Here is a 19,219-nt window from a genome sequence, read left to right as displayed (position 1 = left end):
TTCTTTCTTACTGCAAAAAGGCAATGTGGTCCTGCTGGCTGAGGCATGTTTCTTGTGTGCCAGCCAACAACTGCAGGACTGATACTGAGCCTACAGAAGAAAGACGGCAAGGGGTGCAAGCTGTTCCTCGCTGTTTCCACCCCTTTCCAAAAGTGGATAGTGAAACTAGTTTGATTCCTCTTTGACCTGTGGCTTTTCGTGGCAGCTGAGCCAGAAATGGCTACATAGCCTCTGTCTTTATATGTTAAACATAGTGCGAAGATGTAGGCAACCTATATACCTCCACCCTGTGGAAAATTCATGTCTTAATCTGTTAGGAAGCAGCCCATTCCCATCTACACAAGCCTATTTAGTCTTGCTTACACACAGGTGGTGTTTCTTTATTGTTTTACTTTTAAACCACATCTGTGCAATTATAATCTATTTTTCCTAACTTTGTCCACTATTACGTGTCCACACGTAATCAAGAGCTGTAAAGAACAAGCTTGTTTCTACTGGAGTTTTCAAATATTTTGAGACACAAAAATTTGGGAATAGAAGGTGAAGCAATGAAGTGGCACTGCACTTCCGTTCTCTAAGGAGAGTTCTCAGCACTTGCATCCTCCCTCTCTTTCCAGAAGGAAGCAGTAAAGCTGGCATCCATGTTTGTTTGTCTTGCCTAGAACCTTTTGCTATACGCCATCTTGGTTAATACCGTCTATGTGCAAAGAGGCCTTTTCAGTACGAGTTGATTTTGTCTGAGAGCCTGTAAACTCTCTCCTTGAATTTTGTGATTCTTCTGAAAGATTACGTTCTGAATGTGCTTATAATCTTTCTTTGTATGTGGCAGTCTGTGCCAGTACTCTCATTTTGTCCATGTCTGTGAAGAAGTTAGAAATTCCATCTTGGAAATCTCATATTTCCAGCAAGATAAAGTGACTCTTATACACTGGATGGTTGTGCTGCCGTCCAGAGAGACCCTCCCAGGCTGGAGAAATGGGCTGACATGAACTTCATGAAGTTCAACAAGGAGAACTGCAAAGCCCTGCACCTGGGGAGCAAGAACCCCAGGCACTAATATATGCTGGGGGCTTGGAAGGTGGCTTGGTAGAAAAGGACCTGGGGGTTCTGGTGGACATCAAGTTGAACGTGAGCCATCAACGCACCCTTGCAGTGAAGAAGGCTAATAGTATCCTGGGATGCATTGAGGAGGGATGTTGCCAGCACGTCAGAGTAGGTGATCCTTTCCCTCTTCTCTACATCTGGAGTACTGTGTTGAGTTCTGGGCTCCCCAGTACAAGACAGACACGGACGTACTGGAGAAGGTGCAGCAAAGGGCCACTGAGATGGTGAAGGGACTGGAGGATGTCTCCTCTGAGGAAAGGCTGAGAGAGCTGGGACTGTTTAGCCTGGAGGAGAGAAGTCTCAGGGGAGATCTTATCAATGTATATAAATACCTGCAAAGAGGACAGAACCACGCTCTTTTCAGTGGTGCCAAGCCACAAGACCAGAGGTAATGGACACAAATTGAAACACATGAGGTTCTGTCTGAACATAAGGAGAATTTTTTTTACTGTGAGGATGACTGAGCAGTGGCACAAGTTGCCCAGGGAGGTTGTGGCATCCCCCACCTTGGATGGTCCTGGGCAGGTGGCTGTAGGTTGCCCTGCTTGAGCAGGGGGATTGGAGCAGATGACCTTCAGAGGTCCCTTCCAACCTCAACTACTCTGTGATTCTGTAAACCCTATTATTCAAAATAAAAAAAAAATTGAATTAATTTGTTCTAAATCAGAAGGAGACTACACCTGGGGCAAGAGCAGAAGGAGGAGAGTCTACATGAGTGCAAAACATGAATTTCTAAACAAAAATTCAGTGCTAAGATAAGTAGCATGTGCAGCATACCATATGAGGTCAGAAATACCAGGTTGGAAACGTTTCAGAAGTATTTTGTTTGCTTCTTTTTTGTTTCTAAATGAAGATTTTTCTTTTTTGTAAGCACTGTTCGTCCCTTAGTAAAGTTGATAGAAAAGAAAGGAACCCTATGGAATTGGTCTTGTGATTTTCATTTTGTCCCCAAAACCTTTCACAATTCTTCCTTCTAACACAAAATTTGGCAATAATGAATTTGAAATATTTACTTAAAGTCCTGAGGGTCAGCGAGTCTAAGTAATGCAATGAACTTCATTGTCATTCATTTAAAACTCAGAACTCACATTGTCTTTGCAGGAACATGACTAACTGGCAGGTGAATGGCACTGTATATTTTTTGATGCTAAAGTACTCTTTTTAAGATCTTAATCATGCTGGCATTAGCTTCTAGTCCACGAGATGCACAGTGACATAAAAGCAAGAACATCTCCCACAAAACTGGAAATTGTTGGCTGGGTTTAGCAGCAAGAGAACGTGGAGAGGATCAGCTCTTTGTTCAGAGTACTACCTCAGTGTCCCCACTGGCTCAGTGGGATTTTAAATGGAAGAGTTACATGCTACAACTTTATAACAGAACTACTGAAGGTTAAACCGGGTATCTTGATTTTCCTACGCTCTGCTCAAAATCTCAAAATGAGTGATTTCATTTTGTTTTTTTTAAAAAACCCACCATAACCTAGAACTGTATGTAAAACTTGAATGCAAGACAGCAGGTTTGAGGAATGTCAGTTTTTAATCCAAAGAAGTTTGAAGACAAAAGCTTTCTCAAAATAATGTATGATTGAAATCAATCTAAAGAGCAAAGGCTTGCTTCTAGTAAAACTACATGGTTTTTAATGATGGCAATAAAACCTAGTCAGTTCAAGAGACTAAGCTTATATCATGAAGTCACTTACTCATTTTCTTATGTCACTGCGTGCAAAATGGATGGATTTACAAAGTTAAGGTGGAATTAACGATATTAACTAGGATTTTGCATTTGTCACCCTGCATATCATAAAATCATCCAAGTTTTGAAATTGGGTGGATATTTTAAAATACTGTCACGACTGCAGCGGTTCTAGACCTGCTCTATCTAGTTAGGTGCAAGCACAGAAACATTTTGGCATTTTGAGGCATGTTCCTGCAAAAAGTATCTCAGTTTCACTATTACATCCATTTTTTAGTTTGATGACTTGTGGAGCTGTGGCTACAAATTAGCAGAAGGGTAAAATAGCAGAAGGGAACTCTAACCAGGAGACCTAGAAAGAAAACGTTCCACATGTACATGCAAAGGGTTTTAAAAGTAATGGGGAGGGGGGGGAGTATAAACTAGAAAGCCTTGACTCTGCAACTGGCACATCAGTTACAATACAAAAATAAAAGCAATTGAACACAATAGCTACATTTTGTTTTGCCATTCTGTAAATGTGTGCATGAAGTAATAAGTAGAGGAGAACAAGCTGATGAAATTTAGACCTTGAAATGGGTGTAACAAGAATTCTCCTACGCAAGCTGAACAATTACAGTGTTGGAAGTGAAACGCTCTCCCAGGGCCAAACGTGGCTCTTTGGCGGAGGACCACCAAGGCAAGGTGGACAGTTTGGAGTATGGAGGAAGGTATATCTGGGTTCTGCCTCAGATCCAGTGCTGCTAGGAGAGGTGCTGGCAACGTGTCCCACTGCCAGTGCACCCTTATTTCAGTTCCCTGGACTGTTCCGCAAACGGACTGATAGCTTGAAGAGCATAGCTAGCTAATAACCTCAAGTTTTTTCTGGAATGTTTATGCTAAGAAAGTGATTTTACTTTTCTTCACGCAAACCTTTTTAACTGTATGTCAGCCAAAAGCAGATGAAACCTGAACTGTTTAGAAAAATCTGGCCTTTGAATGTTGAGCCTCCCAGCAGTGCAGCCATGCATATTCACACTTACATGGCTGTTAACTCTGCCTCGTATCCTGAGGCAGGAGTTTGAGAAACAGAGGAAAATACATATATTTTCCAAGCAGATTGATAAGCCTTCACATTAAGGCTGTCAAGTGGATTTTCAGGGTAGCAAATAAAAATCCATGTGTCTCAGAAATGGTTTTGTTTTAGAAACTTACTGCTTATTACTTGGTACTACCTTTCAATTGTTTCTTCCCCCTGTTTTTATAGAATTAACTCTGTTTTCATTACATTCCTGGCTGTTGCATCACTTCTTTCTCAAATGTTCGTTTTATGGCATAATAAATAATACAAACTATGCGTGTTTCTTGGATTTATACAGTATGTTTGAAAAGAACTGTTGCCTCTATTTAAATATAGATATTACATTCACTTATTGATGTTCCTATCAATAAAGACCTCAAATTGCAAAACATATGACACAATAATTCGAGGATTTTTTTTCTTTCTGACGGCCTGTTAAGTAGCCTGTTGCTTCACTGGGTGCCTCTGGGGAGTTGATTTTGGGTCTCGACATTTTAAAAAGCACATCCTGAAGACTAACAAAAAATGGTATGAAAAAGTGAAATTGGCTTTTCTGGGGGCATGCACACCACTTTGTTTTAGATGATTTTGCCAAAACTAGCAGCACTGCTCAAGAGTTTTCTTTGGATCTCTATGAGACTATCCATTTTATCCTTCAGTATTGGTCTAGAGGGTAGAATAAGCTCGAGATTTAGATTGAAATCTCAAATATGTATGCAAATGTTCACACCTTTCAATAGTATTGCAGTATTCTTTCATGAACTGAGAAATATTCCTTGTTATCTAAATGTTGTTGCAAATACTGAATTGGTCTTGTTTCATCATGGACACAAAAATGGAATTTCAAAACTTGGCATAAAATATTTTAAATATGCATGAGATAAAATAACTATATTCACTGTCTAATGACCTGATAGATACTGGCTTCTTTGTTACCCGCAGTTTCAACTGAAAGTGAAATAATTATGGCCAGTAATATTTACCGGGTAGGTCTGAGCCCTTGCCATCCCAGAAATGAATCTTTGCCCTTTTTCAGTGATGTAGATTGTAGTTTGATGTGGTTATTCACATTTTTACATTTCTGTGGGGCTTAGTGTTTTCCACAGAGTTTGATGTTGTCTGAACATTGTAGGACAAGAATGCTTCTTACACTAGCTTTAAACTTGGGAAGGATCTGCATTTGTATACATCAGCAGCTTTATCCTGTAAATAGGTAAATGCAGAAGTTACCTAGTGGTGATTACTGTTGTACCACTCTTCCTCAATTGTATTTCTTCCTCTTCTGAATAGAGTATTTATTTTGTGATGAGCTTAGGTGGGCTACCCTTGCATTCTTCCACGTACCTACTCTATATGCACTGATTTTGCCATTATGCTGCGGATGGAAATTTAGCAGCAGAGCCAGGGGGTGATGTTCCACTACTGGCTGTCAGTGGAAGAAAGTCTCCATTACCTCTCCCCAACACTACCACAGCTCAGTGTTGCCTCAGTAAAACTCTGGGAATTACTATTTGGATTCCAGAATTATTTTCCAGGAGATTTATTACATTATTGGTGTCACTCATTCTTAAAGAGTTTATAATTGCTTGTTCCTGTATAGTTGTGCCATAGTGGCACAACATTTTGCTAAAATGCTAGACCTCAGGGATTTAAATACCTTTTCAAAAAAGGTATTGAAGTGCATGTAAAATTTTACTTAGCCTTTCTGATGTAAAGTCCTGCTCATTGTGCTCCCTTCCTTACAGTGTGTCGTCAGAGAAACGTTTCTCTTCCAAGTCTTTGGACTTTTATCTCTGAAAATCTAATGTTTGTAGTTGTTGTAACAAGCATCAGATCCACAAAATATGTCCCGTTGGAAAGAAAGAGAAGAGTAAATATGCTTATATATGGTTGGCTAGGAGGTCAGCCTCATTCCTTATAAGCAAGAAAGTGTGTGTATTAGAGTGGAGCCCAAAATAAAATTCTTCTGCAGACAGATTCAATCTCTTGTAGTTATGACATAAATGCATGTTTCAAAAGAGGGAAAGGAACAGATGAGAACTAAGAACAAACCTTGCAGAACAAATCTGCAACCTTCATCCCTCACGTTGATTTGCTTGCTTTTTCATTCGTTCGTATTGAGCACTTTTCCCACTTCTAAGTAATGCAACTGTCCCTAACTCATGCCAATAAATATTTTACGTTGGACGGTTACAGCATAGATACGGCATGTGAAATTCAGTTTCTTAAAGAAACATTAATCCAATTACTTTCCCCTTGTGCAGGCCTTGTATTATGGAAACTTTACAATATGTACAACAGTATATTAGGCAGGATATTTAAATAAGAATGGGAAATGAAAAATATGTACAAAATAACCAGAAAACATTAACATTGGCATTTGCCTTTATTTTAATTGCACAACCTAAAGGGGGTATTTGCACATGATTATGCATTTAATTTTCTAGTTTGATTAAAAACAATTGCATGTGCTTATTCATAGTTTAAGTGGTTCCAATTGGCTCTTGAAGTCTTTCACTTCAGTGAAGCAAATGGGATGTGGTAGACTTGACTTCCAATCTTCATTGCTCATTTCACTTTGACCGATGAGTTTTCTGCAAGCCTGGGTTAACAAGGCTCATAGATATTAGTTTACAGAGTAGGGCTATATCATTTTAAAAATTATCCTTTTAGAACTGATAGCTTGTTGATATTACACAGTGTTACCATTATTGAAAGAGTCTCTAGAATTGTAAGGCTTAATTTATTAGCCTTCATTCAAAATATTTGAGAAATTAATTAGTGAATGTTGTTCAGAAAGGATTTTAGATATCAGTCAGCTCTACTAAAACTGAAGCAGATTCCAGCTTCCAAGTCTTTTCTTTTCAGTTCCTCATAACTTTTCTTTTTAGTGAGCCCAGCAGTCAAGGGGGGATGCGGAGGAGATATGATCTTGCCAAATTTCTTTTGGCTGTTTTAAATGTAATTTTGCTCAAAACGTGTTTGGAATTGCATTACAAATTAAAAAAAAAAAAAAAAAAAAAGACAAAACATAGTATCTGCACTAATACAATTTAAGAAGTGTTGAAACTTCTTTCTTACTGTGTAGCAATCGCTCCCAGCAGTTGGTGAAAAAAAATAACCTGAAGAGTTTCTTTCCTCTCTGTTCTTTGTATTCACAGTTATGCTGGTTGAAACCTTGAAACATACCGGCATTTTCAAAGACGTTGTGGGAATGTCATCCACTTGCAGAACCATGTGAATAGCTTCAGAGGCTGACCTGTCGTGTGCGCAGGGCAATGGGTCACTCTTGAAGCATCGCTACCTTGGGGAGGCAGCTTGGCAGTAGTTATAATGGCCGATGATGCTACAGAATTTACAATGGCAAACGAAGAATATTATACATGATAGAAACAGGAGGGTTATTTAGATAGGCGTAATATACTGTAGTTACTCAAGTATAAATGACTGTGAAAGGAAGGGCCAGATTTTTCTCAAGCTGTGTCTGCTATATACCATCCGTTGTATTTAAAGGAGATAGAATCGTGGTAAACAATCGTAGGCAGCTCACTGCAGGAGGTGAGGATGTATGGGAGACAGGGAGCCAGTGAAATGACCAGATAGTCTTTTTGACTTGGACAATGGGGAATGTGGCAGGAAAGAAGGAAGCTGCCCCACACCATTGGAGTTGCTTGCTGCTGTTCTGGTCACTTGGGAACATTGGCAGTTGGCAGAAGGTGAAAGCAGCCCTAACCCCCTGCAAGATAACTCTACTTTAGTCTTCTTTCTCCTTATCTGGAGTATCTTCAATTTTCAAAGCAGTTAATAATCAAGGCCCAGAAGTAAACACCTGTTTTTTTAGAGATTGATCCTAGCTGAAAGGTGATGCATTCACAAATACAATACTTCTGATCTCAGCACGGATTGTAAGTTCACTCCTGTCTCAGAGGAACAGGACCATAATTTCCCGGCTTGCCAAGTCCGTTCCCCAACTATTCCTAGCTACAGTATCATATAATTCTGTTCTGAAGCTGGAAAAGTTTTATCTAAAACAAGGTTTCAAAAAGGTGACCCTCACAACTCAGCTTAAAAGTCTGAAAGCTATCTAACTCTAGCTTGCGTATATTTAGGGCAGTTTGCAAAACCAGAGTTTGTTGGTATTCAGTATAACCCACTCTGTGACCCTCCTTAGTGAAAGAAATCTGGTAAGATCTTACCCTGGAGTCACAATAGTAGTTTCCCTCTTCCTGGTTTCATTTGGTCTCCCAGGGAGAAGTAATAGTCTCCCATGTGACAGTGGGAGAGGGAGATGTTCACCTTGAGGACATGCACTGAAAATAAATCTGAAACACATTTCCTTGCACATAACCCAGCTCTTTTCATTGAAATTACCCTTTGGATTTTAGAGTGGTTGCAGAAAGCCTGTGAGCAAGTCTTGGGCTCCTAAGACCATCAAATGGCTTATCCTGTTCTTGAGATTCATTTCAGTAGAAGGTGCAGGAAATATAGATTTAATTCTTTTATTCAAACTCAGTAGATGGTTTGGGACAATTAATTTCCAATTGTTTCCCAGTAGAGCAGATTTACTTGTATATTAATGAGGCACAGGTGTTAGGCCCCTGGTGCCTGCATGCCTGGGAGGCATATTTAGGTTGTTTATCTAGTCAGCCATAGGTACTGCAAGGTACTCAAGCTTGCCTTTAACAGTTTATACAGTGAGGCTTTTTAATTTTTTGATGTTTTTTTAAATTTGCTAGCACCTGTTAAAATTTTAAAACTGATCATGTAGAAAGAAGTAGGAGTGATTTCAATAGTAAATAGCACTAAATGTTAAAGAAAGTCATCTTCTATTATGCTTAACTGCCCAGCTTGACATTAAGAAGAAAAGAAGGTTCATTTAAGCAAATATGTCATGTGAGGAGCTAATACAGTCAACAGTATACTTTTCTGTTGCATATTTTTGGAATAGGTACTTCTTTGTCTACAGCTGAAACATGAATGTGCTTATATTAATATTCATTTTTCTTGTTTATTCACTGAACTGCAGTACCAACATTTTAGAGGAAATGGAATAGCCTCCATAGACATTATGAATTTCAGTAGCTGGCATAATTATAGCGATCTACATATTCATTAAATCCAAAGAAGAAATGTGTCCAAAAAGACAACCATGCGTTTAGAAATGGTACACAACTAAATATATACATTTAAAAAAGTTCCTTTCCTCTGCTTATCCAAAATCGTGTAGTGTCATATAGTCCTTAAATCAGCTAAGACTTTTTTGGTTTTGTTTAAATGTTCATTCCTTTTGCTTTTGCACGCAGTAAAGAATGGGAAGAACTATTTGTAAACAACAATTACTTGGCAACTATACGGCTGAAGGGGATTAATGGGCAGCTGAGAAGCAGCAGGTTCCGTAGTGTTTGCTGGAAGGTAAGAAGAGAAAATATTTATTTACAGTTTGTGATTGCAATATATCAACACATTACCTGATGCGCTGGAAGATTATTGATGCAAAGAATCATGAATTTTCCAAGAGACTTCATCCCAATGTTTTCCTACTCATTTTTATAATTCATAGGACATTTGCTAATCATATTGAGTTGCCTTAAAGCTGAATTGTGGGTGATAGCGAAAGATTCCTAGGAAAGAATCTCTGTGTGCTGGGTGATGTGTTTAGAATTGAGCGCCACACCGCCATCTCTCTTCTCGGTCTCTGTGCAGTGAAGTCGTGCACTGGAAATAAAAAGGAAGTTTGTCTCACAATTTATGTTTTGTGGAACCTGGGACTCCTTTAAAATGAGTCTGATGCTTCTGCTAGCAGCTTTTCCCAGTGAACTGAGAAAATGAGGACCAATCCTTCTTGTAATGACTGGATAGAGAGGGAAGCCAGGTCTTCCAATCTTAAAACGCAGTAGGTCCTCAGAGGTCTCTTACTGTATTTTTTAAAAGCTGCAGGGGAAGGAAGAGAAAAAGAAAGCAAAGTAATACTGAGATGCTATATATAAGTCCAAAAGAATTTTGTTGCACTGGCATCAGGTCTTCAGTTCTGCACTAACTTTGATAATAGAGAACATCTTCCCTCGTAGAGACGCTGTATGTTAACACTGATAATTTAAATTACCTCCTTTGGGATTTCTCAGTCTTCACTTTGGCACAAAGACCTAGAGAAAGAAAATGAAAATACTCTTTGTATATGAATGAAAGAAATTTGAAAATTGAAGTTTGAAATTTGAGAAGTGTGTAGCATTTAACAAATTTAAAGTTAATGAAAATACTTTTGTCAGGAGGCCAGGTGAATATATGCCACAGGCATTGTTTTACCAGTCTGCTTTTTCTTGAGCCTCTAAATTAGGAGGACATAACTCAAAAGCCTGAACTAGCAAAAGCGTCAAGTTCCTCACTGTCTACTAAGTAAATCAAGGAGTGGTTTTATTTTAGAAATAAGGCTGGTTTTATTTGCGTGTCCCAATATAGGTTATGGCTCTGTTTTAGACTGCCTGTTTTAAAAATATTATCAATATAAGTTCTGAAATATTTACGTATTTTTAATAATTTGGGAATGTTTTTTTGTTTGTCAGTATTATTCATAACACTTTATAACGGATAGATAAAAACAATTAAAAGGCAAGACAATACTCTGGGTTTTTTTCCTTATTTTATATGCAATTACATAGTATTTTCCAATAGATGTTTCTTTCTAACCCTTTTTAAACAGAAATGAGAAAGAACTGAGATGTAGGCATATTCATGGACTTTTTGCAAAATTTACTCTTTTAACTGTCTTGCAGAATTCTAGAACATGTTACTTTTCTATAGATTAAGACTTTTCCCTTTCCACATTCCTTAGGTAGAGTATATCTCCGAGTTCTTAGTTTCTGCCCTGCATTCATGTTTTGTTTTCAGCATGTTGCATTAGCTCATCGGTGTTATGTAAATAGCTTCAAGTTTTGTATGTTCATTTTCATCTCTTCTTTGCATTTCGTTTCTGCCTTGGAAGTCTCAATCAACTTTACTGAAGTTGTGACATTTTATAAAGCTTGAGTTTGTGGCTTCAGGTTTTTTTAATGCTTTATTTCCTACCCTAGAACTGTTACTGTTTCTAGCTTCTTATTTATTGACTGGAAAGTACTAAAGCCAGGAGTATTTTATAGGTCTTTACTTTCTTCTCCTTATGTGTAGAGTATTGCTCCTCCTTTCTGAGACGGTTTATGCTGTCTGGTAGGATTTATATGAAAAGCCATTAAATGATTAAACTTAATGGATTTATTTTGTTTTGTTGATAGTTATTTCTGGAGGTTCTACCGCAAGACAGAAGTCAATGGATTAAAACCACTTCAGACTTAAGAACTTCTTACAACAAGATCAAAGAAATTGTAAGTTGATACAAACTGGGCTCTCTACTCTCCTGCATTGACATAGGTGTTAATACTGACAATAGGACAGAAGAGGATTTGATTTTTTTCTGTTTTTACCTAGCACATTACAAACCCTCGCAAAGCAGGACAGCAAGATCTGATAATCAACAACCCACTCTCTCAGGACGAAGGGGTAAGTTGACCCTTGGTTCTATCAACGTACGTGCTACTAAAATTATCATCATCATCATACTGACACAAGTGAGTTCTTGCTGAAGAAGGAAAAATGGCAGGTGCTAAAATCTCCCTCCTTAATTTTCAAACTGGTTTGTGTTAACAGTGGTTTACAGGCTCTGCTGAACCACCAGAAATGCTCATTTCCAGGTAAATATTCTGATTTTTCAGGGCTTCTCACAAGGAAGGCTGTGATGAACAAAAAATCAGTGCTGGACTGTAAGTCCAGTTTCACAGTGTATCCTTTCGTTGACTGATACGCTTTTTTACCGCTGTGTTTTCATTTTATACACAAAATGGCTCTAATTGAAGGAGTGTTTAAACAGTCAATATGAAGGGAATGCTGTTAGCAGCAAATACTGAAGAGCCCTCCTCTGGAAGACTGTTCAGCCTTGGAAGTTTTTCTCCAGCAAAAATAGAATTGTTGCATGTCTGAGTTGTATACGTGCTGACTTAATGTCTAAAGCACCAGGCTGCATGATATACATTTCTTCCAAGGTTTTTAATTCTTTTTCTTTATACAGTTAAAAGAAACAAAAGTTTCTTTTCTAATCAGAAAGCAGCCAGCTGCAAAATGACAGATCCAGATTTTAAAGAAATACTGAAAATGTGGTAAAAGTATTTGGCCTGACTGCCATTAAGCACAGAGCATCCAGCTCTCACTGAAATTAATGGGACCTCCCAGTAGCTTGGTATTCTTGAAGTCATGACACTTTGATGAGGATTTACATGTAGATTTGGGAGCTTAATTTTAGGCTGCTTTTTTTTTTTTTTTGTTACACTGCATATTATTGTACCTTAAAAGCCCTTAGGTATTTTATAGCATGTGTCATCTTTGTTAATTATGTTACCGTTTATGAAAAATCTTTTTTATCACATTTTCAGAATAACTTCATACAATGAAAATAATTTGTTTGGCTGCATTTGAGAGATTTACACCTGGAAAGACTGTCACAGCTATCTTTGGTGGTACTGCTTGGGTTTCCGTTTTGTTCACAAAAATGGTAGCCCGTATTTTGTCTGTATTTAGAGCGGTACTCTGCTTCATATTTAATGTGGATGGAGAGATGGGTTTGGTTGTGGAAACATGGAAGTATTGATCATAGGCACATTGGTGGCTCTGCAGCCGGCATGACTATGCGTGCCATCAAACCATTCTTACATCCAGCTGGGAAGAAAGTTGTTGTGTCAAATGTCAAAGATTTAAAGTGCTTCTGCTGTAATTTGTGATTATACACAGTGGCACAACCTTCTTCCTGCCTGTGTTGTCTTTAGGAGATAGAAGACAACGGTTAAGATGTCAGAGTATGTGGCAGGGAGTTAATCTATAAAACAAAGCCATGGGCCAAACCAGGTGTAGGGATGAAGAGCGAAGTGCCTCTGAGCCTCTGCAGTGACTTAATGTTTTACCCTTTCAGTGTCCTGGGTCTTGGTTCCTTTTTACGATGCAGATTCTGTTTCCTTTGTCCTTTGCTCTGACGGACCAGGGAGGGAGCAGGGGCAGGGGAGTTTCAAAATGTGATCTAGCTGCATGAAAGGAGCTGCAAGTTAAAAAGATACTAGTTTTACATAAGACGTTGTCAAGCATATAAATACTTTTAAAGTTGGGGTGTTCTTTTTTCATAGTTTGTAACCCAAGTATAGAGGCTAACATTAGATTTTTTTGTTATTTTACCTTCCTTCTGCTAGATAACATTCATTTGCTTTCTCTTTTCTTTCTGTGGAGCATAAGCCACCATGGCAGTGAATTGTTTACAGGGGAGCAAGAAATTCTGGAAGTATTGCAGCCCCTCTCTTTGTATGGTATTTCATTCACTGGTGCTGCCACTATCTGAAAACTTAGCTGCATGAAAAGACTGCTATAGATTTTGTTCCTTCTGTATTTTGATCAATATGGCAAGCTACCATCCCTTTACAATAAAGAATAGGCTTTACAATACTTTTTCTGGAGCATACAAACAACATTTGCTGACTTCTTTCAGGTTAGCTTTTGCAAACTCTTGGTAAACAAGGCATGGAAACCAAAGCAAGAGAGTGGAAATGGTCATAAGCACAGATATAGAAGAAACTAAACCTACTTCAAACTCTTTTATTTAATATTTTTTTCTGTTGACAGCGAGCTTTAAATATCCTGGTTCTCCCTCTTAAAACTTTTTTAGAATGGCCAGTCTTGATCTGCACTGTATGTATCTACCATTAGAATGATGTCACTTTCATAATAGGTATTTGATCGACACACATTCCTTATTTGATTTTGCCTCCACTAAGTCAAACTAGCTTACTTCCAAACAATTTCTTAGTATGGAAATTATAGCAGCTTCCAATTAGAGTCTGTAGATTCATAGGAGAAATGTACGGTACGGTGATACAGACCTTTTTTTCTGGGAGTGAACTACTGATTTTTTTTTTTCAGTTGAGCTGCTGGTTCTGTTAAGTTTGACATTACTCTGCCTTCCTAAATATTCTTCATAGACCCCTTACAAGTAACTCACAGACCTGCAGCCATCCAGTGAGCAAAGGGAGTGGATCCAGGCATTTCAATGTTTTCATCTCTGATCTGAACTGACTTTCTCTGATACGTTAGGCTGGTCACCAACATTCTTTTTCACCCATAAAATATTGATATACCTATCTACCGGGAATGTTGAGGATTAATTAGTTAATATTTGTACGGTACTTTGCAGATGTAGTATATAAGCCTTAGGTATTAGTAGAAGTCTCTGTTTCATACAATTATTTTTCCTTATTTCAGAGTCTTTGGAATAAATTTTTCCAGGATAAAGAGCTTCGAGCAATGATTGAACAAGATGTGACAAGAACGTATGTAGATCTTTAAAGAAATTTCTGTATATAAACTTAGATTCTGCTTTTTTATGTGGTATACATTATATTGTGTTTTCTTGACTTCGGTTAGTGTAAACGTCAGGATTGTTGAACATGAATGTGTAGAAACATACATTAAATGTATAAAAATACATCTTTCTTGGAGTGAAAAACGAGAAAATCGAGTTAAACATTAAACCCTGGAGATTTATTGGTATCATTGAAGAAAAGCTCTTCTAAATTAGGATATTAGGAAACGTATTACTATGCGAAATTTAAAGTAGAGTTTTCCGTATGAAGCAAAGAGAAGGCAGGAGAAACTGAAAGGTCTTGTAACTAAATTATGATTGTAATAAAAGACTGAACAGATGATTTTCTTTAATTCTTAACACTTATTCAATCGATAATAAAAAAGCAGTTTGTAATTAGTAAGGGAAATGTCACTCATCTAGAGAAGTTAAGCATTTCTATTTTTATCACTGTTCTAGTGTTATTTGTCACATCTGCCTCTTACAATTTGCCCTAATATTACTGTGATTATGTTTTCATCTGCTTGGCCCTTAGGTCACTGCTGCTTAGGAACCTGTTTGAGTTAGAACACTCAGTTCCTGAAAACATTTCTTTTCAGAGCGGAAGCATTGACTGATGTGTAAATCTAATTAAATTCAATTACTGGTTTGCTACCATGTGAAATTCTACTGTATTGCAAATATTTTTCCTTATAACTTGAAAAAAGTTGTGAGAGTCATAGATTTTACAAATCCCAAGCCCACACATTTTCATTTACAGAAACAAAGTCATGCAGAAGAAATCATTGCTCTCTGGTTTTGGAATATTTTATATGTCCGTCCCTAGATCCATTCTTGAACGCGTTTTGCCATGAGATGTATAATTAAAATCTGAATATGCTTTCATGTGCATTCTCACAGATGGTATTTTTTGTTTGTTAAAGGAAACAGTTCAGGATGTTCTGAGATTAAAATATATACGTATCTAAACTATAATTGGAGAGTGAAAAGTTGTATGGAGGCTATGTTGGATGTAAGATTGTTATTTAAATATATACACAGACGAAGTCCAGGCTCTCACTCTGGCAAATGGCCAAGTGAGTAATATTCACTAATATCAGTAGTAGTGACTAAAGAAATTTCCATTTTTGTATTTGTACAAAATAATGTCTACTTGAAACAACAGCAGCATACATTACGTGTCATCAATATCAAAATAAGTCAAACAATGAAGGAGTAAAATTTATCAAAGTGACATGAATTTATTTGATAAACTACATGCATTTATATATGCACTTGTTGTTTGCCTAATGAAAAAACATAGTGTGCTTTTTGTGTATACATATGTATCTGATTGTAAACTATAATTAAGTGTAAGAAGCAGTAAGTTCTACATTCCTTGGCTTTGGGATGCAAGTACCCTCTCTTTAATGTTGTCTTTTTCATTTCCATTCCTTACGTGAATTCCTGGACTTAGAATTTAAAGATTTGTCATTAACTTACAATGCTTTTTATTAAAGGTTAAAATAATCGAGTATTGTATTCATTTACTGTAACCATTACCTTCTAGCTTCTGTTTCTTATTTAATAAATATGTTCATATTCTTTGTCATCGAGTTCAGTACTCCATCATCCAGTAAATCCAACCATCGAGTAAATAATGATGCTAATAGCACACAGAATATAGCAAACCAGAGTCCCATCTATCAAAGCAGTAAAAAATTTACTCTGTAATGTTTTTATTAGAATTCTCTGAAGTGTAGTAACAATAGATGGGAAAGTGGGTAGAAATATGCTTTTAAAATTGGTATTGGTTTAAATTGTTTTAAATTTCAGAGTTCTGTTACCTAAAGAGAGCTGTGATAAAGTTTGTTCATGTGTGTGTGTTCATATGCATTTTGTGAATCCTTACCTCACCTAATGGTTGGATTTGTAAAACATAGGTGTTCACAACTAGGCTACTCGTCCTTTACAGTCTATGTACCTGAAGAATTCTAGGACACAAATCATCTCTTCCTAAAGTAAATGTCTAGTATACGTCTGATGAATCACACTGTAGAGAAATATGTTTTTCTTCAGTAATTATAAAATGCTTCTAGCTCACCTGTACCTAACTAAACTGTAGTCACCTAAAGTCAGGTAAGAGTAATCCAAGCCATAATGTCTGAATATAATTTTTTGCCTATTGCATAATAGGAACTTCAAATATTTACAAGGGAAGTAGGTAAGGATTTTGTTAAATTAGTCCTCACTCATCAGTGATCAACAATTCTAATTAATGACCTGACTTATTTTTTTATGGTATTTGAGACGTTCAGAATGGATTTTCCTTCAGCTGTCTAGAAATGTGTACTTTTGAGCTGGAACCAAACACCATCTATCTCAAGTGAGAAGCTTCAAAAAATGAGGTTGGGAAGGAGGGCAAGGGAAGTTTACTGTAATGCAAGTAAAAGCCTTACTTTAGATGTAGATAGCAGTACCAACCAAGTTATGACTATAATTCTGCATTCCATTATTCTACTAAGAAAGGAAGGTGTGTATGAACTAGCACCGTAGTAACTCATAACAGACTTAAGAGTGCAATGATTAATTACTGTCATTCAAAAGATGTACCAAGGAACAATGGTGATTTATTTTGTGATGATTAAGAAGGTAAGTGATAAAGAAGAATTTTTAAAAATATTCTGCAGAAATGGAAATTAGCAGATTGGCAGATGCAAGAGCATCTAGCTACCAGTCAAATCGAAATACCAGTCTACTTGCTGGCATCACCTTGTACATCTAGGATTGTAAACGTCTAGATTTATTTACCTCTCTCCACTTGCTCTCTCCAATATTTTAAGAAAACAAAATGCTTAGGGGGCATTCACAGTAGACTAATTGACTGGATTTCTTTTCTTTTGTAGTAGTATTTTTATATATTGGTCTACCTAGTTTCTGCTTCAGGAGTAACAATCACAGTTTAGGACAATGGAAGCTTTATGAAGATGAGCAGTGGTGGGTGCTGCTGTTTCAACTCTCTATCTCCCAAATAACAAAAAAAAAGAAAACCCACCCACACAAAAGGTAGTGGAGAAGCCATTAGGCAGCTACGTCCTTCCTAACTGTATAGAAGAGATGGGAAGAAACAGTAATCCGTTGAGTATGAACACAGGAGAGAAAATCTAGTTTCTATGTAAGAGGAGGGACTGCTGGAAGGGAGAGCTACCTTTATAGACCAATTTATTCCTTTTAAAGAAAAAAGTGAGCAACAGAGGGGCAGTTGTTATTATTCTTTACCAAACCATTGCAGTTGCAAGAACATCTTCCATTTTCTCTGGTTTAGTAGCTCCCTCCATTCCAACTGAGTAACGGAGTTGGGGAATGTCAGGGCATGGAATCTGTTCATGAAAGAAAAGATGGTCATTCTGTGGTTGTAGCTAAGAGTCTCATTTCTGTCTGACACCTAATCGGCTTCATAAAGTACTTGTGCATCCTTTTATTTGGTTGCCAGCCTAAGTTTCTTCTGTGTCAAAGTCTGGCTGTCTCTGGCGTAGGAGCCCCTAAATGGGCTAAAGGAACATTTTAAAAAATGGTAACTAACTCGCGCTGGTCTTCTCTTTCAGAAAGCGGGGGCTTGAATGTGCCGTTGTTTAATTGTAGCAGTAAAACCGTCTAGCAAAATTCCCACGTCCTTATGCAGTCTTTCTCAGAAATGTAATTAAATGTAATATTCTAGTGTTCATGGAAAGTGTTCTTACCTTGCCTGATTTGAGGATACTGTATTTCTAAAACAGTGCTTTAATCATAAAATGACATTTTCCATAAAAATCCATTCTGAACTGATAGTTCCCTCATGATCTCTTGTATTTACATTTGCTATAATTAATACTTCAACCAGCTTATTCCTGAGTTCATTATTATCCTCTCTGTCACAATCTCTGGTATTACTAGATCCTCACAGATATCTCTGTGTATTTTTGAGTTTTCTTTGTTAGTCTTCTCTTCCTAAACTTCATAGGGCAGGCCTGAATAACAGTCCTTCAGAAATAATCTCTTCAAACCCCTAAATTATGTCGATTGCCATCTGCTGTAATGCACTTTTGGTCTCAGCTGTGTCCTTCCTTTACAGTAATATGATTAGTACAAGTGCATACAAGTTTCCAAATGTTGGTCTACCATTACCCCCACCAGGTGCCAGGAAAACGTTACACCCCTCATCCCGATGCCTTTCTCAGGACTTCAGCATTGCTGCCTTCAAGCCACAGTGTCTTCTCTGCCTTGGCTCTTGATCCAGGTCCTTCATCCAAGGATTGCAAAGCACCTTTCTAGCCTTAATTAGTTATGTTTCTGTGCTTACCTGTCATCACGTCTGAGATGCTTTGCAACAGCCTTAATATAACTGGTCTGAAGTTTAGCATTGTAGCTTAGACTTGGGAAGCAGGAAAACCAAAATTTCCTGGAAGAAAACTTATCTGCAATCCATGTGATTTCATTTTAAAGCTGACAATACTGTAGCCTTAATTTCAGCAATCTAGCCTGAGGTCTACCGTTGTTGTCTTTTTAAGTATTCTTCTGGTTTTCTTTGTCCAAGTTTACCTTTTCCTTTCTTTTTAGTATTCTGCCTTTCCAGATTTTTTGGTTTTATTTGTTATTGCGCCATATAGCTAGATGTGGTTTGGGGTGGTTGCTTTATGAAACATTTTTTGCCATCTAATTACTTCTTCAGTAAGCATGAAAACACTTCTGTTTGTGCACTTACTCATTAAAGTATGTCCTGCATAACCACTCTATTTCCTACTTCTAGCAGTCAAGGAGCAAGATGCAGAGGTGAGAGTTGCTTCAGAGTAGTTACGGATTTTAAATATTTACATTTTTGCAGATAACTGGATTTTCCCAGTAGCTTTCTTCCTTTATTCTCCCACTAGTTCCACTTCATTCTATTTCACTTACAGCATATTTGCCCTGCCAGAGTATCAAA

At 37.5% G+C, this 19,219-nt stretch overlaps 1 protein-coding gene across 7 annotated transcripts in view; it reads left to right on the top strand.

Annotated features, from left to right (window-relative positions):
- TBC1D5 (TBC1 domain family member 5) overlaps positions 1–19,219 on the top strand; it is a 320,349-nt gene that overhangs the window by 161,812 nt on the left and 139,318 nt on the right. For all 7 annotated transcript variants that reach the window (XM_074574990.1, XM_074574989.1, XM_074574987.1 and 4 more), the window contains 4 exons: positions 9,161–9,269; positions 11,123–11,212; positions 11,316–11,387; positions 14,181–14,248. In XM_074574990.1, coding sequence (XP_074431091.1) covers positions 9,161–9,269; positions 11,123–11,212; positions 11,316–11,387; positions 14,181–14,248 — 339 coding nt within the window. The remainder of the gene's footprint in view (positions 1–9,160; positions 9,270–11,122; positions 11,213–11,315; positions 11,388–14,180; positions 14,249–19,219) is intronic.

The sequence above is a fragment of the Larus michahellis genome, chromosome 2 (assembly GCF_964199755.1).
Source record: "Larus michahellis chromosome 2, bLarMic1.1, whole genome shotgun sequence".
Lineage (NCBI taxonomy): Eukaryota > Metazoa > Chordata > Aves > Charadriiformes > Laridae > Larus > Larus michahellis.
Note: the sequence above shows the minus strand (reverse complement) of the source record. Positions and strands in the feature narration are given on the sequence as shown.